The sequence below is a fragment of the Haemorhous mexicanus genome, chromosome 2 (genome assembly GCF_027477595.1).
Source record: "Haemorhous mexicanus isolate bHaeMex1 chromosome 2, bHaeMex1.pri, whole genome shotgun sequence".
Taxonomy (NCBI): Eukaryota; Metazoa; Chordata; class Aves; order Passeriformes; family Fringillidae; genus Haemorhous; species Haemorhous mexicanus.
Window position 1 is genome coordinate 119189613 of NC_082342.1, and position 19737 is coordinate 119209349.

The window sequence follows — 19737 nt, forward strand, 5'->3', positions numbered from 1 at the left end:
GGATAAAGCACTGGGATAAGTGATCCATCATCTGCCCCATCCTCACTCCTCACCTGTACCTGCTGTGGCACACAGCTCAGACCTAGGGTGAGTGTGAGAATGAGGAGCAGCTGACAGATGTTTCCCAGAAAAGTCCCCTACACACTGAGCATTTGTAGCTCACAGATTTCCCAATCCAGAGGTGATGTTTTACTTGGGATGGAACTCTACTTTTTTTCTTTTTTTTAATTAAAAAAAAAAAAAAAGGAAAAAAAGGGCAAAGACTTTGAAGTCAAACTCTGTTATTAGAGGTGATATGCCAGCCATGGGTAGGTGCCAACTGCAAGACTTTATTTTGACTGCTGTCTCATGAGGAAAGCTGGCAGCTGGGAGCACAGGGAGGCATGTCCTGAAGAAGGTGAAGAATTCAGCCAGACTGCTTTCAACAGCCTCTTTGATGCTGGGTGGCTGAGAACACAGAGCAGGGCTTTCTGTGTGTGCTGTGACAAAACAGCCTTTAATGATTGTCTTCTGCGTCACCCTGGGCTACAGCTTGAACCCCTGTGTGGACCCAATCCAGTGCAGCAGAGCAGGTTTTCATGGAATGGATCTCACAGAGGTTGGAAAAGATCTCCAAAATCATTGAGTCCCAGCTGTGCCCCATCCCCACGTTGTCCCCAGCCCAGAGCACTCAGTGCCACCTCCAGGAATGGGGACTCCACCACCTCCCTGGGCAGCCCCTTCCAGTGTTTCTGCTTGAACATTTTTACTTCTTCCAAACACACTAGTGTGGGTTGCATGGATCAGGATGCTTCTACTACCATGAAATTTCTTTTTTTCTGCTGGAAGAGGAAAATAAACAACTTTCCTTTAGCCTCTAATTTGGAGCCTTCAACAATCACCCACGCAAGAGACAACCATGGTTTTGGTCTAAATAAAGAAATAATTCCGTGTTCAGGGAAAAAAAAGGCTGCAAGTGGGACTTGACCAGGTTGAGAAGACAATTAGTGCTTTGCAGCCATGGTGCAAGAAAGGAAAAAAATAAAATCTCACATTCATCATGACAGCCCATACTTTATTTTCATGCAAAATAAATAACTCCCTCAGGATCAGGACCACACATAGCACTACCCCTGTCCCCAGCAAAGGGCTGGAAGGGGATGATCTTGAAGGTCCCTTCCAACCCAAATCATTCTATGATTCTTTTCCTTTTTAAATCCTTTATTCCTTTTTTGTTTCCTTTTTCCAAGGAAAACCAAGGCTGAAGGAGAGGGAAAAATAAGCCTGCAGCTGTTTAGGGCTGACCAGGGGCCTACCCTCTCAACTCCTCCCATTTAGAAAGACACATTCCCCAAAAACCCCAAGCCCATGGTTTTTCACACAGTGACTACATCAAAAGCAACAGCAAGACATAGTTTGGTAGAAAGATCAAGAGGCTTAGGGCCAACATTATTTAATAACTGTATTTTTTACCTTTTATAAGTGTGGAAATGTTTCTGCATTTCCTGCTTGTCTGGAAGGCGGAGGGATGGAGAAGAGGATGATGGAGACAGCAGGGCTCCTTTGCACAGGACAGGAACAGTTCAAGCTAAAGTTGTCTTCCCACCTGTGTTTTTCCATATCTTCCCCCACCACTTTACAAGCTCTTTCACACCACAGAGCTGCCAATTTTCTTTCAGAGGCACAACACAAAGGTGCTAACACGAATTTCTATCCAGAGAGAGTGGTTGCATCCATCCAGCTCAGCTCCAGACCAGCCTCCACATTCTTGCAGTATTTTCTCCAATAAGCCCCAAGCCTGGCTGGTTATTTTCTTTTTGGGTTACTTTTTTCATCCTGCAGCTGTTGAGGGTGGTGAAGGATGGACAAGGATTGAACCAACAAACAAACAAAGAAGGAACTCCTCTGAAACTTTCCAGATCAAAGAGCACGCACAAAATTTTCTTTTCAAGAGGTTTTAATGAAGAGTCATATTTTTAAACCTCTCACACTGTACAACACATTTAACTGTACATCAAGCTCAGATAAAAAATAAAGCTTTCTTACAAAGTACGTTTTTCCAGTGATTTTTTTTCTTTTTTTTTTTTTTGCAGTAAAAATAGCTGCTACATAAAACCCTCCTGATCTTTGAAAAGGAGTCACAGTTATTTCCAAAAATAGAATTCATATTTTAATCATACAGAATAAACTGCAGGAAGAGACAAGTGAACTGAAAAAATAAGGCTTGTATATAAATTTTTTTTAAAAGTACATGCATAGAAGTTGAAAAACATATGCCATTTATAAAGAAAAAAAGGTAATTTTACCCATATTAATATTTTTATTTTTCAGTTACAGAAGAAACCACAAACAGGCCCTTTTATGTCCCAGAATACAACATTAGTTTCCTGTAAAAATGCCAAAATGCACAAAGAATTGCCAACTTTAGTCTTGGCAAAATCCTGAGCCCGGCCTCCCTCCCTGCCCCCCCAATGCATGCACACTGAGCATAGAACTTCTGCTGTCTCTCAGGCCAATTAAATATTTGCAGAAGGCTGTATACCCTAGAGAAACGTGAAATCCCCCCCACCCCACATTTGATAAGTTTACATTCATCCTATTTCAAACCACACATACAATTAGATTAATTTACACTATACAGTATCTGTTAAATAGGAACATCAGAGTTTCCAAAGGAATCACAGAATATATACAAACTGAATATTGAAATGGTATGATTTTCCTTCCCTTCTTTGAAAGGGTGGGGTTCTTTTTATGTTAACAGCTGCTACATCTGGTTTTGGACACGAGAGTGTTTATGTACCTATGCAGCACATTTCTGGAGTAGTAACAATAATAATAACAACAATAACAAAACGTGCTTTAAAACAAAACTAATACCAGTCTCCTTACTGCTCATTTCAAATAAATTAGTTTGTGTTTGTTTTTAAATAAACTGCATGAGGACGGCGGTGTTTCAAAAACATCCCAGCCAGAGCTCTGCCGCACCGCTGGTTTCTCACAGCCAACCTTTGGTTCCACAGCCAGCCCATCCTTCCAGGGCAGTGTCAAAGCGCTTCGTGGGGCAGGGCAGGCAGCTGAAACGCTGCCCCCAGGAGCAGCCCCGTGTCTCCAGGCAGAGCCAGGGCTGTGCCCACTCCCCAGAGCCCCGCCGAGCCCAGCGGCCGCTCCCACCCCGCTCTCCGCGGTCACACAATGGATGAAGGTCCCGCTCCGCCTCCCCCGAGCGCGGCGGGCCCGGCTGCCGTGGCTGCCGGCCATTGTCCCCACCGGTGACTCCAGATCCACGCCCAGGCTCTGGGATCAGTCCTCGGTGTCGGGCTGCACGCCCAGCATGGCGTGCAGCTCCTCGGGGGTGTAGCCCAGCAGGTTGTGCAGGTCGCACACGAAGCGGTACACGTAGCGCTTGCCCGACGTCTTGTGGATGATGTTCTTGTCGTAGTAGTAGCGCAGGCCCCGGCTCAGCTTCTCGTAGTTCATCTTGGGCTTGTTCTTCCTCCTTCCCCAGCGCCGTGCCACCTGCCAGAAAGCAAAATTCATTCAAAATTTGTTCGACTCGTCTTCTTCTTAGCGGCTGATTAAAGAAAACCCTTTCTCAGAGTGTTTTATTTGCTTTGGATGGCCCAGCCTCACACGAGAAGAGTTGGTGACTGATCCCACAAGAGACCTCAACAGCAGCTCCAGGAGGAGGTGGCTGACAGCAAAGGTCACCTGTGGAAGCTGGCCCAGCTGTGACCCAGAGTCAGACAGATTTTACTCCAAAACACCCAGGCTTGAGCTTCAAGCCCTGGGAATCATTGGTTTACCTTAGGGTGAGCTTGAGTTCCCCCAGAAGCCTTTGGTGTTGCTAAGTTGTCCAAGTCCTGCTCCCCTATTGGTTACTTGCTTCCCCTATACAGTCATTGTTCTAGAATGTTCTACCCAAAGTGTATATATTATTGCTTCCTCCTTATCTCAGGTTTGGGGATCCTGCCCCTCATACTGTGCTCCACATTTGTTGTTTTTACCCTTTATTAAAGTTCCTTTTGGGCAACCCCATCAAACCCATTCCTTCTCATTTCTGCCACCCTTGCCCTAAGTCAGGGAACCAGAGAGGTTTGTCACAGGTGCCCTCACTGCAAAAGACACCAGTTTGTAGGGGATGGGCCAAAACATGCTTAAGGAGGTCAGGTTTAGGGAGAAGTAACAGAATATCCCAAGCTGGCAGTGTCCCACAGAGACCAAAGTCTAATTCCTGGCCCTGCACTGGACCACCCCAAGAAACACAGAATACCCTGAGCTGGAAGGAGTCACAGAATCAACCAGGCTGGGAAAGACCTTTGAGCTCAAGCCCAGCCTATGACCAACACCACCCTGTCATCCAGACCATGGCAGTGAGTGCCACATCCAGTCTTTTCTTAAGCACCCCCAGGGACAGTGACTCTGCCACCAGCCCAGCTCCTGGCCCTGCACAGGACAAGCCCAGGAATCACAGAATACCCTGAGCTGGAAGGGACCCCAGGGATCCAAGCCCAACTCCTGTCCCTGCACTGACACCCCAGCAATCCCACCCTGTGCCTCAGAGTTTTGCCCAAACACTCCTGGAGCTCTGGCTCAGTCTGCTCTCTCAAAAAATCCACTGTTTTACCACTGATTAGCAATCAGGCAGCAGGGGACAACTCTTCACTGAAAATTCAATGTTATGAAGTTCCTTGGAGTTCATGATTCCTCTCCCCTCTTTTTTTTCTTTTTTTTTAAATCTAAAAGTTTCACTGGACTTTTTATCTCTTAATACAGTAATTTTCCTACTGGAAACAGTATCAGAAGATGAAAATACATCACTTTTAATGAATGAAGTTCCCAAAATTCTTCAAAAGCAGTACTACCATATTTGATGTGCAGCTAAACACACATCTATATTCAAGACTGGGCCCACAGAGGTCAGATCAGACCCCAAAAATCTTTTCTTTCACCCCAATTAGCCACATACCTCATCTGGGTCAGCAAGTTTAAATTCCCATCCATCTCCTGTCCAGCTAATGAATGACTGACAGGACTTGTCAGTCAGTAACTCCAGAAGGAATTGCCACAGCTGGATAGGTCCACTGCCTGTTGGGAAAGAGGAGACAGAAAAACCACAAATTAATACCTCTGCCAGCTCTAACCACAACCAATGTATGTGACCAGACTTGTATCACAGACCTGGTAATTAATCTGATTTATCTTTTTTATAGATCAGAAAGAAACCTAAGGCTTTACTTTATAGCACAAACCTGCTATTACCCATGGGAAAATAAGTCAGGTTTTTCATGGAAACAAAGGATTTGACAAAAATTCTGGCTTTCCCTCTCATATGGATCCTTTAACCCTCACTCCCACCTCCCAAACAGCTGCATTTTGAGCTCCAGGGCTTGTCCTGAAGTCTTTGGCTTGGCAAAGATCCTACAGGAAAAAAACCAATATCAGCAAGGACTACAGCAACAAGGCCTTAACAGGCCTTAACAATACCTGTGGGAATTTCCAAATCTGGGAGATTTTGTCCAAGCTCCCCTCTTTTTCAAACAGATCAAAAAAGTGCATTTGGTTTTTACTTGATCTGACACACCTGCCTGTTCTTGTTTTGGGTGGATAATCCCCGAGACTTTGTTTAGTAACATAAAAAAAAAAAATCGAAATTATTTGTGAATTGTGGTTTCTACCCCCATGGCACACACTTGTAGGGAACACTGATGTTACATAAAAAATAGGAGTGACCATTTTGCCTCACCACTCACCAGTAAAGCCAGCCAGGATGGCTGCTGGTATAACTGGTTTCCCTTGCTCCACAGGATCACTCCTCTCTTGAATGTAGTCTTTGAAGGACATGGTAGGTTTGCTCAGGCACAGGGACTGGCTGCAGTCATCCTCAAAGCTCTCATAGGATGGCACACGCTGCAAATCCACCAGGGAGGATTGGCTGTTCCAGGACTGCAGCATGGAATCTGAGCTCTCGTAGCTCTCAGCACCACTGTCACTGGATTCGTGCTCTCTCAGCTTGCCTTCATCAAGTAAAACAGTAAAATAAATATAATACAAATAAATATGAATAAATAAGAAGAATAAATATAATAAATATAATACTAAATATAAACAACAACAATAATAAATATAAATAAAATAGTGTGGGTGGTTTCTTTCCCTCAATCCAGCCTGTCCATAAAAATCATGCAAAGGAGGAAGAGGGATTCAGAACATGGCCTTGGCCCCGTGGTTATCATGCAGATAATGACTCACCAGAGTTATCCATCAGCAAATTGAGATTGTTCCTTGGGAAATCTTGGTTTACTGCACAGTAGTTCACACCAACAGCATCTGCTTGGGTTTTAGGGAACAATGGGAAGTCTTGTTCTGGGTTGAGGAGATTCGGTGCCGTGGAAGTCTGACAGACGTCAGTCAGGAGACTGGGTTTGGGATAACTGAGGGGTTTAGGGTATCCAGGCATTTGCATTCCATAGGAATTCTGATCTACGTTAACAGCTGAAAAAAGAAACCAAAGAATTAGATGATTTTTCCCCTGGAGACCCTTAAACAAACTAATACACTAAATACACCAAATCAGATTCTGTAAATCCCCCTAACTTGCCAGCCACAAATGCCCATTGTTCATTCTTCAAGGAAACTACAGAAAAAACTGGGGAAGTTTTAAGTGGTTTTGAGCAAGGTTCTCCCCATTAAGTGGTGTAATCAGGCTGAGCTGAAGCCTGACTGTGGTAGAATAAAACACACCATCAATCAATCTGAGGGAGCCAGCACTGCATCCCACACACTCCCAACAGCTCTAGCACACTTCCAGAACCTTTAAAAAGGCCTAAACAGAATTCTTGCTGCTTCTCAGTTTTTGCCTCTGTTTGCTAGAGATGGGAGTGGTCATTCTGCTCCACAGATGGAGGGCCTGGCATAGCAAGAGGAAATTTCATTTTCTCCAAGCCTTTGCTCTTCAAACGATTTCCGATATAAATTAGGTGACAATTGAACAATACAAGGAAAGAAGGCTGGAGCAGCTGAAGTCAAATGCTCTCCTCAAGCACAGTAACTATTCTGGTGCTTTTTGTTTCCACCCTGAATCTGTGACATGCTCAGAATAAAATGAGAGATGCAAAGTATGAGTTTTTAAAAATACTTACTTAGGGAATTATTATTGACCCAGTGAGGAACTGAGGTGAGGTGAGAGTTCTCCACATATTGATCCTGTGTTTTCTCTTGGCTGTCTGGGGAGAGGAGAAAGAGAAAATTTGGGTTTATAGTTTTAAAGATCCAACCTGTATGCCATGGAAAGCTTCTGACTCTTGGAAGTGTTTTGGGGTCATCATTCACAAAAATTTTCATATCAGGCTCTATTTGTACTGCATTTTCTCTCATGACAGAAATTACACCAAAATAAAACCCCAATCAACTTCCAACAGGCTTTAAAACCATCCCACCAATTGAACTTTCCCATAAAACTTAAAACCAACAATACTTGCAATGTTCTTTGAGATCAAACTGTTGGTTAACTTTGTATTTATGGGGTTAATTATTTTATTTATGGGGTATTTACAGTGGTCATACCCCAATCTCACTTATTCCAATGATCTTCCCAAATAAAACCTGCCCACAAATGTACTCAGCCTGCACACAGAATGTCTGCAGCCATCTGCACCTGTGCTTTGCAGACCAAGGATGTACTGACTGTGCTGATAATGCTTTTATTAAGCAAGTTTTAAAGTTCATTTCGAGTTTTCATAGGCAATAAAACCCCTCATAGTGAAACCAGTGTTGAAATCAAGTCCCATTTCTGTTTCTGTTAGGAGAGCCCTAAACCAAAAGCATTTTCTGGCTTTCTAACTACCTTTTATCATCTGTTCCAGGTGTTCCCACAGAATGTCACCCACATAGTCAGGTGCCAGTTCCAGGAATCGCTCCTTGCCCAGGTTGCACAAGTCCTGGCCACTCATAAGAAACTGATGGAAGTTCACATTTGCCAAGCTGAACTCATTGGTAGCCCATGAAAGCCACTGGCAAACTTGTTGTTCAGTCCATAGCCAGGGATCTGCAAGACAGAAAGGATCCAACATTTAGAGATAACTCCTGGTCCTTGTCAAATAAATAATCTTCCTTAGAAAACAGTGAATTAAAAAAACCCTAAAATTGTTTAGCCAAGTTATTGAGTTCTGAATGAATCCAGAATGAATGTATTCTTGACTTTATTAAAAAAAACCCAGTCCTCTCTTTTCTTTCTGCATTCACTTGCAACCAGAGATGTCCTCAGCTTGCTTGACTCTCTCCTGCTGCCAAAGCATGAGCTCTCCATGCACCCATTTTTAACACCAGCAAGTCTGGCCTCTCCAAGGCAAGCTGTGCCAGATTCACATAGGATCCATTCTTGTATTTCCTACTGACATCATTCTTTCCTTTTCAAAGAGCAGCTATTCAGCCTCCTCCTTAGCATTAAAGAAAAAAAAAAAAAAAAAAGAGCTTATAAATAGCAAACACTTACTATTTGGGATACCCAGCCGACACTGTTCCTTTGTGAAACCACTGAAAGTATCTTTCAGGGCCTGACTCATCACAGCCTTGCTGCACGGGGTTAACAGAGGCAATTCACAGTTGTTCGACTCTGCAAGAAAAGAAAAGGGGTGGAGGGGAGGAAGAAGACACATTAACTTCAGGGCACTGAAAGGACTGATTGGCTTTTACTATTTGAAGAATTAAAAAAAAAAAAAGCATGCTAAAAAGTTAAAAAGTTGGGTTTTAAAAACAGAGACTACCATGCTCTAAAATCTCTGTGCTACTCGTTTGATAAGATTGCATCACTAATTAGAGCTTTGCAGCTTTCCATGCATAGATCCTTATTTACTCTCAGTACTTACATAAAGTGCCTTTGTTGCAAGGAAAATTTTATTTTTTTTAAGGGAAATGAGACTGCTTATTCCTATTTTACCACCTATAATTTGCCCTGAGACTTCTTTGCAACTCCAGACAATCTTTATTTAATTTGAGAGCTAAGTAACTGACAGCAGGGTTGTGAAGAGCCAGCTTGCACTATTCAACACTGCATTTCAGACCTTATCATATCTCATCACCCAGGCACATGGTGCAATGGATTATTCCATCATCTGGACCAAACAAGTGTGACTGGTAACAAGCTGGGGGTGAATAATGCATCCAACCACAAAGCTGGCACCATTATATGTCAGTAAAAAACCCTGATCTACTTCACTGACTCAAATTTACAAGAAGATTCTATTTTAAGGATAAATTCAGCTCCCACTCAGCTCTTCCTATTGGTCAATTTTCACCAGAAGATGCCTCATTTTATCACAGAATGATGTCACAGATTGGTTTGGGCTGGAAGGGACCTTAAAGCCCATCCAGTGCCACCTCCTGCCGAGGGCAGGGACACCTCCCACTGTGCCAGTTCCTCCTGGCAGATTCAGTGTCACTTCAGAGCTGTGCAGCTCTTCTTGCTCTCCCAGACTATCTACAGGCTGCACCTGTGCTTTTACCACACCCTTCCTAATATCTGCAAGCACTTGCTTTGCTGACCAGAGCAAGTGACTGATTAGAATCACACTAGAACAAAGGACCTGTGGTTTTCTGGGTTTGAGGGCTTGAGGTTTTTTTTCCTTTCCCTAAGGGGAGATAAAAGCAGCATAAGGTAAAATATCTACATTGTGTCAGGGATTTTTGGCAAGGATATGTAGGGCACTCTTGGTGGGATACTGACCTACACAGACATAAATAATAAAAAAAAAAAAGTTAAAACATCCTCACCTTGTTTTTTAAAGTATGGAGTAAAATATACTGAGATTTAACACCAAAGAATTGAAAAAGCTTTCAGAATATTTGCACTGTAATTATGGTTGAGATGTTGCAAATTTAAATACATTAAAACCCTCTTTTTAAAGATTTTCAAACTCTTAGCTCTGCTTAAACTCCTACTAAGGCTTCTTCCATGAAAAATCAGTTTATTAGGCTACTGCATCCCAGCTCCTATTTCTTTTCAGTACAGAAAACAACAACTATCCACAAAGAAACTCACATGAATAAAACCAAGCACGTACACAGAAGTCTGTGTATTAAATTACATCTTTTTAGGGAAATCCACATTCCACACCCAGGAAATGTTAGTTAGACCCCAAAAATTTCTGCTCTACCAAGTGGACTAAAGAGCAAAGTGAAGATTTACCATAAGAAGTGGAGTCAAATCCTGTTGGCACTTCCTGAAGCGTTTGGTCTTCACTGAGTGAGAAAAAATATCCAGCAAAAAGCGAGTTGGAGCTGTCAAAGGTGTCAAATGCTGGCTGACGCTGCAAAGGAACAGAATAAACACAGAACCACGTCAGCATTTTGCTGCAGAGCTGTGAACTCCTCTGCTAGGAAGTGTCTGGGTTTGGTTTCCTAGATCTGGAGATCATGCACAACCATAACCTTGAATGAGCCAGCTTTGAAATGTAACCACAAGGAGGGCACAGCTTCTGCTACGTGAATAAAACCCACTGATAAGGGCCCTCGAGGCGGGGGATGTTCTGCAGCTTACAGTAAAGCCAAATCAAGATATTCTTGGGTTTATTTCCTGTAATTGAGGCTTTTAACAATAGACAATACACATGTGTGTATAAATACATATTTCTTTCCAGGTACATTTTAAAGAAATCCTGATTTCCTTAACCCTTTAAATTGATTATCCACTCGATGAGGATTTGATGGCAGAGCAGTAAATTATGGGAAAACTACCAGTGCAAAACCTACAGTAAATTCATGAATTTGTTTTTTTCTTCTAAAGAATAAAACTCATCTGAACCACATCCCTTGAAGCCACACAGCCAGCTTTATAGGACTTGAAGAAGGATGTTGCAGCAACTTTTACACTTCTGCTTTACTGGATTTGCCAGCAACCACATTTTGAAGTCTTCAAAGTGCTCAGATGCTCAGTGAAACACTTCTACTTTCATTTTACAGCAAGGGATAAACAAGACTGATAAAAATGTTCCAGATAAAAGTGGGTTCTACTGATATACTGACATCTGAGTATTTTGAAAACCTGACTCCTTTCAAACTTGACTTGAGCCAACTGTGTATGCCAGAAATATTGGTATGAAATTACTAAATTCCCCTCAACCACTTCAGTCTTTGGGGGGCAGAAGGAATGTGAGCAGAGGAGGAAATAACTTCAAAAACAACTTATGAAACTTGCTTGTTAGTCACAGGGAAACCCTATCTGCAACATCTTGAGGCAAAGATGGATAAAAGTTGCCCCTGAGATTTTTTTTTTTTCAAGGCACCTGAGGATAGAACATTGCTCTGGAAAGCTGCAGCTGGCCCACGGCAGCTCCTGCCCTTCAAGGAGCTGGAGAGAAAGGCAACTAGCAAATGTTTATTTGGTTTAGGCAAACACTGATTTGCCAGCTTGTGCCAAAGGAGTGGATTTAGCTGAGGACAAGGCAAGGATTTTTCAGGGCAGTATTCACGTGCAATGCAAAAAGCAGCCTTAACTATGTTCCTGGAACAGCAAATTAGGATCAATTTTCCCTCTTCTTCCATAACTTTTCACATAAAAATCTCCTGGCCAGCAGGGACAAATTGTGGACCCCTGTTTCAGGTACTCTCCACGTCAAAGCCAGCCCTTGGAAAGGCTCATGTCTGAATAAAACAAGTTAATAACATCTGCCAAATCTGCTGGTAAAAGATTCTTTATACATTACTAGATAAAAGCTCTGACTCATCTCTAGTACCTAAAAGAAAGGGCAAGTTCTTTCAACACAATCTGGAAACTCCTGCATTTTGTGTAAATGACCCTTCTCCTGAGTCACTGGAAAAAATGCTGTGGCATGTGAATGAGTAAAATCCATACTGTGCTAGTTTCATATTTCAAAAGGGAGAAAATTAATGTGCAAGCATGTTCTTCATTTAATAGTAGTAAAAGAGGCAAAACACAATGCAGGATGAATTCTGCTCATCCTATCAGTTTCACAACTATTTTGTTTGGCTTTTCAATACATTTAATTATTGCAGAACGAAATAAAATGGAATGTGAACAGCCACAGCACGGCAGAACACAAATCTCTGACTTAATTCTATGACAACTGAACACTGAATAACAGCTTAGAGCAACCACTGTGTTAGGAGCACACAGATGTTAGATTGGGGATCTCTTGGATTTTTTTGTGAAGAGAAAAAAAGTTTAAGAAGGGACATAAACCATCAGAGCAATGAGCATCCCAGAGCCTCACTGATTCTTCAAACCATGGCCATTCCTCAAAGCTAATGAGAGCAGAAAGGGCCTCCCTAACCTTTACTTGGTTTAATCAATGTTGTGTAAAAAAATTGATACTGGCATTAAAAAGCAACTTGCATGAATGGGGAGGGGGGAAACCCTTTAAGACTGAGCCTTTATACTGCTGACCTCAGTTTGTAAATTCCTTTCAAAACAAGGTAACAGGCACAGTCTACCTGAAGATAAATTTAATGATTTTTGGAGTTATTACAATGTATTTGGCTTCCATTCATAACAGTTGGAAGTGAACAACCTACTTTTAATCCAAACAAGGTTCAGGAAGGTACCAAACCTGACCAGTCCTATCAGAACAGGCCTCTGCCAGTCTCATCAAACTAAAGACACAAACCCTCTCCTGCTGCCCATCCCTTAGCCTTTATTTTAGGCAGAAGTTCCACCAACACCAGCAAATTTGAGCTCAGTTCTTGTCTACCTCTTTTAAACTTAGGAATGGAGAGAGGGAGCCTTGCTGGGGGAGAGGGTTGAGGGTTCAAGATTTGCACCTTCCTATTTCAGTCCTGCTTTTCACATCTCTCTGGAACTCAGTGGGAATACTCTGGCAGAAGATTAGAGGGGAGCAATGAAACCTGTGCTCACTTGGCTTGTCCAACTCCTGTTCTAGCACTGCAGGAACACAACAGAAGCACTGGCTGGGAGCTGCCCCAGCTGGGTTTGGGAGGTGACAGCTCCAGGGTACTCACCTTGAGCATTCCTCTGTACATGTTGGACACAGGAGCTACTTGATCCATGTTCCTGACCCCAAAGTCACTCATCTGAAAAAGGAGAGGGGTCCCATTAAATCCACAGCCAAAGGAAGGGGAAGCAGATGTTACCAGATGTTACCAGATGTACCCTGATCCAGCTCTGGGCCTGAAGCAGCTCTCGTAGTGAGATACAAGGAAAGCTTTTCCAACATCCCAACCACACAGGGCAGCTCCCCCCCTTGTTTTTCAGCTGGGAAAGCTTTCACAGAATTTGTGTTTGCTGCAAAGCCCACAGAAACCCCTTGCTCACTGAGTACCTGTCCCTTTGGGCTATTCTCCAACTTTTCACCCATTATCTTAGGTAATCAGTTTTGTGTTATTTTTGTGCCTTCTCACAAGCCATGATTCACTTCAGACTTTGCCTTTCAGAGGATGAGCAGTGACAGAGTGACACCGTGGTACACCTTCACCTCCTGCATTCACCCCTTCATGAATAATCAGAGAAGCCAATTCCCAGTGTTCCCAACCTCCTGCCTTGACTACTTCACTCCAAACCACATTATCTTGTACATTTTCTAAACACAGGATTAAGGCATTAATAAAGCTTTAGAGGGCTTAAGTTTTAATTGAAATGGGGTTTATGCAGTAAAATACTCTTTTTAAAAGGCTGATAACGGGACCACTATCAATATGTTCATGTCACTGAAGTCAAACCTTTATCATATTGCCTTTATTCCCAGGAGCAGAGTTGTGTGAGGCCTGTGTGACTTTTCTCCTACATATCACTTAAGGAGGAAAGTGATAAGATTCATATGCAATGGGAAAGACCAAACATAAGGAATAAAGCCAGTTTTATGGCCATTGTTTAGGTTTATCATGATGCTGCAATTCAGGTGTCAGTGAATGATACCTTATCAAGCAACACTCTTAATTTTCCTTCCCTTTTTTCACAGCATTGGGCTGAATTCCCTTGCTCCACAGCAACTGCCTGAAAACATGCACTTGTACTTAAATCACAGAGGACACTATCAAGATTTCCACAAAACTGTGGTCACTTACTACAAGCCAAATCTATCACTCACCATGTTAACACGAGGAAAAAAAAAATCACTTTAAAATTTAGAAAAAGTTGTAAATTAGGATCTTAACAAAATAAGCCCAGCTTGTTGAAAATGGCAACACATTCAAAAGCCGTTCATATTAACAGAGAGGAAAATAAAAACATCCAGCAGTCAAGGACAAGGAATCCTTTCATCCTTTTAAATAGCTGATCACTTAAAAATAAAACTAAAAAAAAAAAAAATAGCAAGAGTCCTTAACATGAAAGGCCTATTTCAACTTGACTGGGCCTTCTAATTGAAACAAAATAAATCAACTGACACTGAAAAGAAGATTCATTAATGTTACTCAAAAAGTGCAATCTACTGAATGATGTTTTTTACCTCAAACAGCACGTACAAATATTTGATCTAAATTACACATCTCATTGAGCAGCAAAGAATTTCACACAGCGTGAGTCTCACTCAGCAAGCATCCTAATCTGTTCATTAAATCTGCCACAGTTTAAACAACTGTTTATCCTTGCATTCGGCTGGGCTTTTTAAAAAGTATATGGCAATTTCCAACACCCTTTGTTTTGCCTTTGAATTCTGCTCTGGTGGCCAGGGATAACTGGCTTGGGGATTTGAGTATTTGTGGAAATATTGTATGTATATTCTGTAAGTTGAGGTCTGATCCCTGGTTAGGAGTACAAATAAGATTCCTGGCACTTGTGTGCAATTCTGACCTCTCCACAAATCCTGTTAGGCACTTGCCCATCCACTAAAAGGGCTGGGATTCTCTCCTTCCTGTCTTTTTTTTTGTTGTTGTTGTTTCTTTAGAGACGTTTAGGGCCCTAAGACAAAAGGTTTATACCAAGTGTTGATTACCCGGCACTGCTCATTAACCCAAGACCGTTTTTCTCCATGCTGGGTTTGTTTCGAAGGAAAGTTTTGGAAAAACAAGACCCCGAGCTCTGGCTGAAAAACACATGGGGATCCTCAGCATGTTTTGCAACACTCCAGCCGAATATTTCAAGCAGAGGAATTTCTATACCCTCTGCTCATCCCACATCAGCTCTCTCCCCATCTGCAGCACAAATTTCCAGCCCTGAGATATGAAACCCTTACAGACAAACAGAGCTGGAAAGGCAACGCGGATTGGCACAGAGGGTTAAACCTGCCTTTCTGCTGCACTTAGAAAGCTGCTTTTTTTTTTTTTTTTAAGTTCAGAAAAGCCACTACGGCCCAACACGGTGTGACTGGGCCTCACCTCCAACTCCTCCACTAACGCTGATGACTGCGACTTGCCAGCTATAATTGGTTTAACTGGCAGGACACCTTCCTCAACACCCCCGCATAGCTGAGTGGGTGAACCAGAACAGGGTCAACAGGATCAGGCACTTATTAACGAATACTCCTGAATTCTGATCGCCTTCTTCTCAGCAGCAGCCAGGTGCCTGCCCACAGCTGGGCACAGCTGGGCAGCATCCACACGGACAAGGGAAGCGCGCTGGTGTCCCCGATGGCTCTGATGTCCCTCCAATGTTATTCCTCCTTGGTTTTTTGGGGGTATTTCTTTGGGGGGATATGATGCCTGGTTGTTGCTTTTCTTTTAAATGGCCATTTTTATCAGGGGAAAAAATAGCCTCCTTAGGAAGAGGGTAGGAGAGAACGGCGTGCCCCGTGCAGCCCCCGAGCTCCGCCGGGAGCCTGCCCGGCTTCTCACACACATGACACACGCTTCGCCCACGTATAAAAAACTTCGGTGGGCAGATCACAGCCCAGCGTTTTCTTTTTTTTTTTTTTTAAGTCCCTTTAAACTCCTAACCAAATGCAGAGCGCGCTGCCCATTAACCCCTTCCTGCCGGGGCCGCGGCACCCCGTGGGGGATGAGCCCCTGGCCGCTCCCCTCAACCCCTCACGGCCCCCGGGGGAGGCCGAGCGCGGGGTCCGGGGCTGTGATCGCCATCCCCGAGGAGAATCCGCGGCGCCCACGGGTCGGGAGCACCAGTGAGGAAGGCTCCCGGAGCCCCAGTGAGCCCTCTTCCCTTTTCTCCCCTCTCCGTCCCCCCGCCTCACCTGGCCCCCGATGCCGGCGCTCCCTCCCCGGCGGCGGCCCCGGCCCCACACGCGGCGTCCAAAGGATCGGAGGCGCCGCTGCCTCTCGGCGAGCCAAAATATCCTCGATGCGGCCGCGCCGGCCAACAACAACAAGGGCGCTGATCCCGGCGGAGAGTCCCGGCCAAAGAAGGGGGGCACAGAAGGGGCGGGATGCGGCGGGGAAGGCAGGCGGGTGCCCGCGGTGCGTGGGCGCTGCCGGCCGAGCCGCGGGTGCGGGCGGCCCGCGGTGATGCTGCGCTGGTTCCGCGCCGGTTCCGCGCTGGCTCCGCCGCCTTTGGGCTCCGCTCCGCGCTGTGCCGCCCGGCCGCCCTCGCAGGCGCTCTTCAGCGGGCGGGGGGAGGCGGCCGGACCCGCCTCCTTCAAGCCCGGCCCCTTCGCTTGTTGTCGTCGCTGGTACCGGCACAGCCGCGCTCCGCCAGCGCCGGGGATGCCAAGAGCGGCTCGGGGAGGAAAAGTGGGGAGAAAAAGCTGGTTTATGTCGAGAGAGACGGATGTTGTTTTTTTAAATTTTTTCCTCCCCATCCCCGGTTATGTGTGATATAATTCATGCTGGACGTTTTCCATGCTTGTTTTTTAATTAATGCTTCTGGTCGAGATGGGTAAGATGAGGATGGTTAACCCCTAAAATTACAAATGGAAATAGTCTGTTTGAACATCAGGATGAATTTCTTCACAGAAAGGCTGATTAAGGCATTAGATGGTGGAGTCACCATCCCTGGAGGTGCTCGGCACTCGGTGCCATGGTTTGGTGCACTGTCTAAAGTTGGACTCGATGCTCTCAAGAGATCTTTCCCACCCTGATTCTGTGATTTTCCTCAGTAAACTGCGACACTCGGTGCTGTGGAACTTCAGGGATTATGTCATGTCGCACCTTCTGCAATTATTTTGGGGAGTTCTTAATATAAAACGGGATGCGACGCGGCAAAGCTGCAGCCTGCGAATCGCAGATCCTGACGCTGCAGCCTGTGAAACAGAGTTGGCGTTCCTCACACCTTGGGGGAAAAAAAAATTTGGTGGCCCTTGGAAAGTTGCAAGGAGCTCAGTGACACCAAAATGTAAAGTTACTTTCTGCTGAATTGATTTTATCGAAGTGAGTTCCCCCTGAGAGATTTCGTGGACGAGCAGGCCTGGGTGGCTTTTCTTAGCTTGGAGTCGCCCAACTTGCCTGATTCTCTTGCCAAATCGCCTACAAATGGTTTTTAATGATATTAAACACTTTGTGTGCCTTCAGACAAGGGACCCATGTGCCCTTCCCAGCTGGCTGACCATTGGAGCCACCCTTTCCTCTTGCTTCCCCCTTGACTTCCCTGGATTTGCAGTGAACACCAGGGATCCAAATTGCACTTAGAATCAAGCTTGCTGTTACAAGCTTATTTAAAGTCCCATTTCAAATTAACACTTGTGTCATAGGGTTGAACTTTTCTTATAATAAGAGCCCACTTATTGCTATTTTGCAGCTCCTCACCAGATTTCAGCTGATTCTTTACCTTTGCCTGTGAATATTTTTGCCATTAAAAAGCCACAAGTTTCTTTGGCCTTGCTGGTGCAGTTGTCAGGGCTCCCTCCTGTATCTTCCAGCTATTTCTGGCTGTAGCAAAAACTGGATTTTTTTTGAGTGTTTCTTTCAAACTCCTCAGAAAACTTTCTCCTTAGAAAAGCAGGATATATTTCATCCCTTAGGGTCAAATGTCACTGGGAAAAATGTGACAGTCTACTTTGAGAGGCTTAAAGATGTGTCTTGATTATGCCAATGACATTTCTTACTCCAGGAGAGCCCTGATCTAATAAGGCAACATCTGCTATAATCCTAGGGGAAACCATTAAAAACTGTATGTCAGCTGCATAGCAATTTTAATTATAACACTGACAAAAACAATTATGACACCCTTTTTATAGGGGAAACATCTGTCAGAAAGATAAGATGAAAGGCTGGGAGTTATTTATTTCTTGCTAAATTAACATTCTGGGACCCAGAGCAAAATTATTAACCTGGCCATATTTTGCTCTATTGAAAGGTCTTATTTTTAGAGCAGTTCTTCTTATGTAAGATTATTTAAGTTCATTAAATTTTACTTATTGTTAGTATAGAAATAGACTTCATTAGAAGTGGTTTGTGCTTAGTGGGCTGGATGATGTATGAGGAGGGGCTGGGGGAGCTGGGTTTCATTAGTTTGGAGAAAAGCAAGCTAATGGGGAATCTCATTGCTAATTTCACCTCCTTAATGGGAGGCTGGAGCAAAGGGAGAGCCAGGCTCCTCCAGAGGTGCACAGTGGCAGCAGGGAAAATGCCAATTCGATATTTGGGAATGAATATTCCCAGTGTGAGTGAAAGCTTCATCTGGGGGAGTCTGATCTGGAGTGGCCAAAGCCCAGAGCAAGCCCAGCAGGTCAGAGCAGAGAGCTGAAACTTTCCTCTCCAGTCCAAGTTCCTCTTTAATTCTGTGTCCCCTCTGCACAGCTCATTTTCAAAATGTCACATCATTTACTTAATCACAGGAAAAAGTAGGTTTGGCTTGGTTTTTATTTTGTGCCCCTATGTTTGGTTCTATTTTAGGAATTGGCCATCCTCCTCACAATTTTCTGTGGTTTTGTTGCTCTATGTGTTGGCACTCTGTGAGCCAGAGACAAAAGGGGGAGTTAGGTATCCATTTAAGGATAATTGAATCAGCATCTAGCTGCAATCTTCTGAAATATTTTTTTTCTGATATTTTCGGGTGTTTTGTTTTGTTTTTTGTTTTTTTGTAGCTGTGGTGCTCAAGAGTGAAGTAGCTAGGAAGGGAAAAAAAGAAAACTGGCAAAGAATAAAGAAAAGAACATTGCAAAGTTCTCTTTTCTGTGGTAATCTACATGGGTAAGACTTTTTTCAGTCCGTCTCAACCATAATTTTTTTGTTTGAATGAGGATCTATGATGAAAGTGAGTTCTGTTTTTTTTTAACTGCCTTTCTCTGCAACAGGGCCTCAGAAATAAGCAGAAGAGTTACTTTCTTGTAATCAATTTAAGTAAAGGAACCAGTTAGATTATTTTGAAGTACCTGGCAATGGATGGCTGTCCAAGGGGATTATTTGGCCCCATATTTCAGATCTGAGCAGCTGCAGGGCTGAGCTGATTGGAGGAAGAGAAGGGCAGCAGCTGATGGTCAGGGAAAGGCTTCATTGCTGCCTGCACACCATATTTGTTGGGCACAACAAAGAGGGGGAATAAGATCCTAAAAATGCCGAGGTTTGAAGCGTGGAGGGGGAATGTGAGGAGGCAGGTATGTGGCAGGGCTGCATTGCAGCTCTGGAGCAGCTGTGACTTACTCCTCCAGAATTCCTCTTGCGCCACAGAGGGACACACACAGCAGTGAAAATCCCTCTTGTGCTGTGCTGTCCCTCATCTGCATGTTGGCTCAGCTCCTCTGCCTCAGGAGGTTTGGGGTGCACGTGTTCCTTCTCCTCCTCCTCCTCCTCATCCTCCCTTCTTCTGGAGCAGCTCTTTCCTGGGAGCCCCAAAAATGTCTGCTGGGCTCTCATGGTCCAGAAGAGCCCTGCACCTCCTCCCAGTGCTCCTGGCATCCCTGCAGCACCAGGGATGCCTCCTCCGAAGCAAGTTTGCATTCAGCAGCATAAATAAACAGA

General features: G+C 44.1%; 1 protein-coding gene across 1 annotated transcript; it reads right to left on the reverse strand.

Annotated features, from left to right (window-relative positions):
• Positions 1–1918: 1918 nt before the first annotated feature.
• On the reverse strand, positions 1919–16407 carry ETS2 (ETS proto-oncogene 2, transcription factor). Its single transcript, XM_059840122.1, has 10 exons — positions 16077–16407; positions 12955–13026; positions 10166–10286; positions 8474–8593; positions 7826–8026; positions 7122–7205; positions 6232–6474; positions 5733–5996; positions 4949–5067; positions 1919–3498 (listed from the first exon to the last, which is right to left on the reverse strand). The coding sequence occupies exons 2-10, from the start codon at positions 13024–13026 to the stop codon at positions 3283–3285; spliced, it is 1440 nt and encodes a 479-aa protein (XP_059696105.1). The 5' UTR covers positions 16077–16407; the 3' UTR covers positions 1919–3282.
• Positions 16408–19737: the final 3330 nt, after the last annotated feature.

What these genes read in the sequence shown, in the direction of transcription:
- ETS2 (XM_059840122.1), bottom strand. Translation starts at nt 13,026, where the DNA reads ATGAGTGACTTTGGGGTCAGGAACATGGATCAAGTAGCTCCTGTGTCC. An exon ending in CCTGGAACAGATGATAAAAG is followed by an intron (nt 7,206 to 7,825) that starts GTAGTTAGAAAG and finishes TCCTCTCCCCAG; the next exon opens with ACAGCCAAGAGAAAACACAG. An exon ending in GGTCAATAATAATTCCCTAA is followed by an intron (nt 6,475 to 7,121) that starts GTAAGTATTTTT and finishes TTCTTTTTTCAG; the next exon opens with CTGTTAACGTAGATCAGAAT.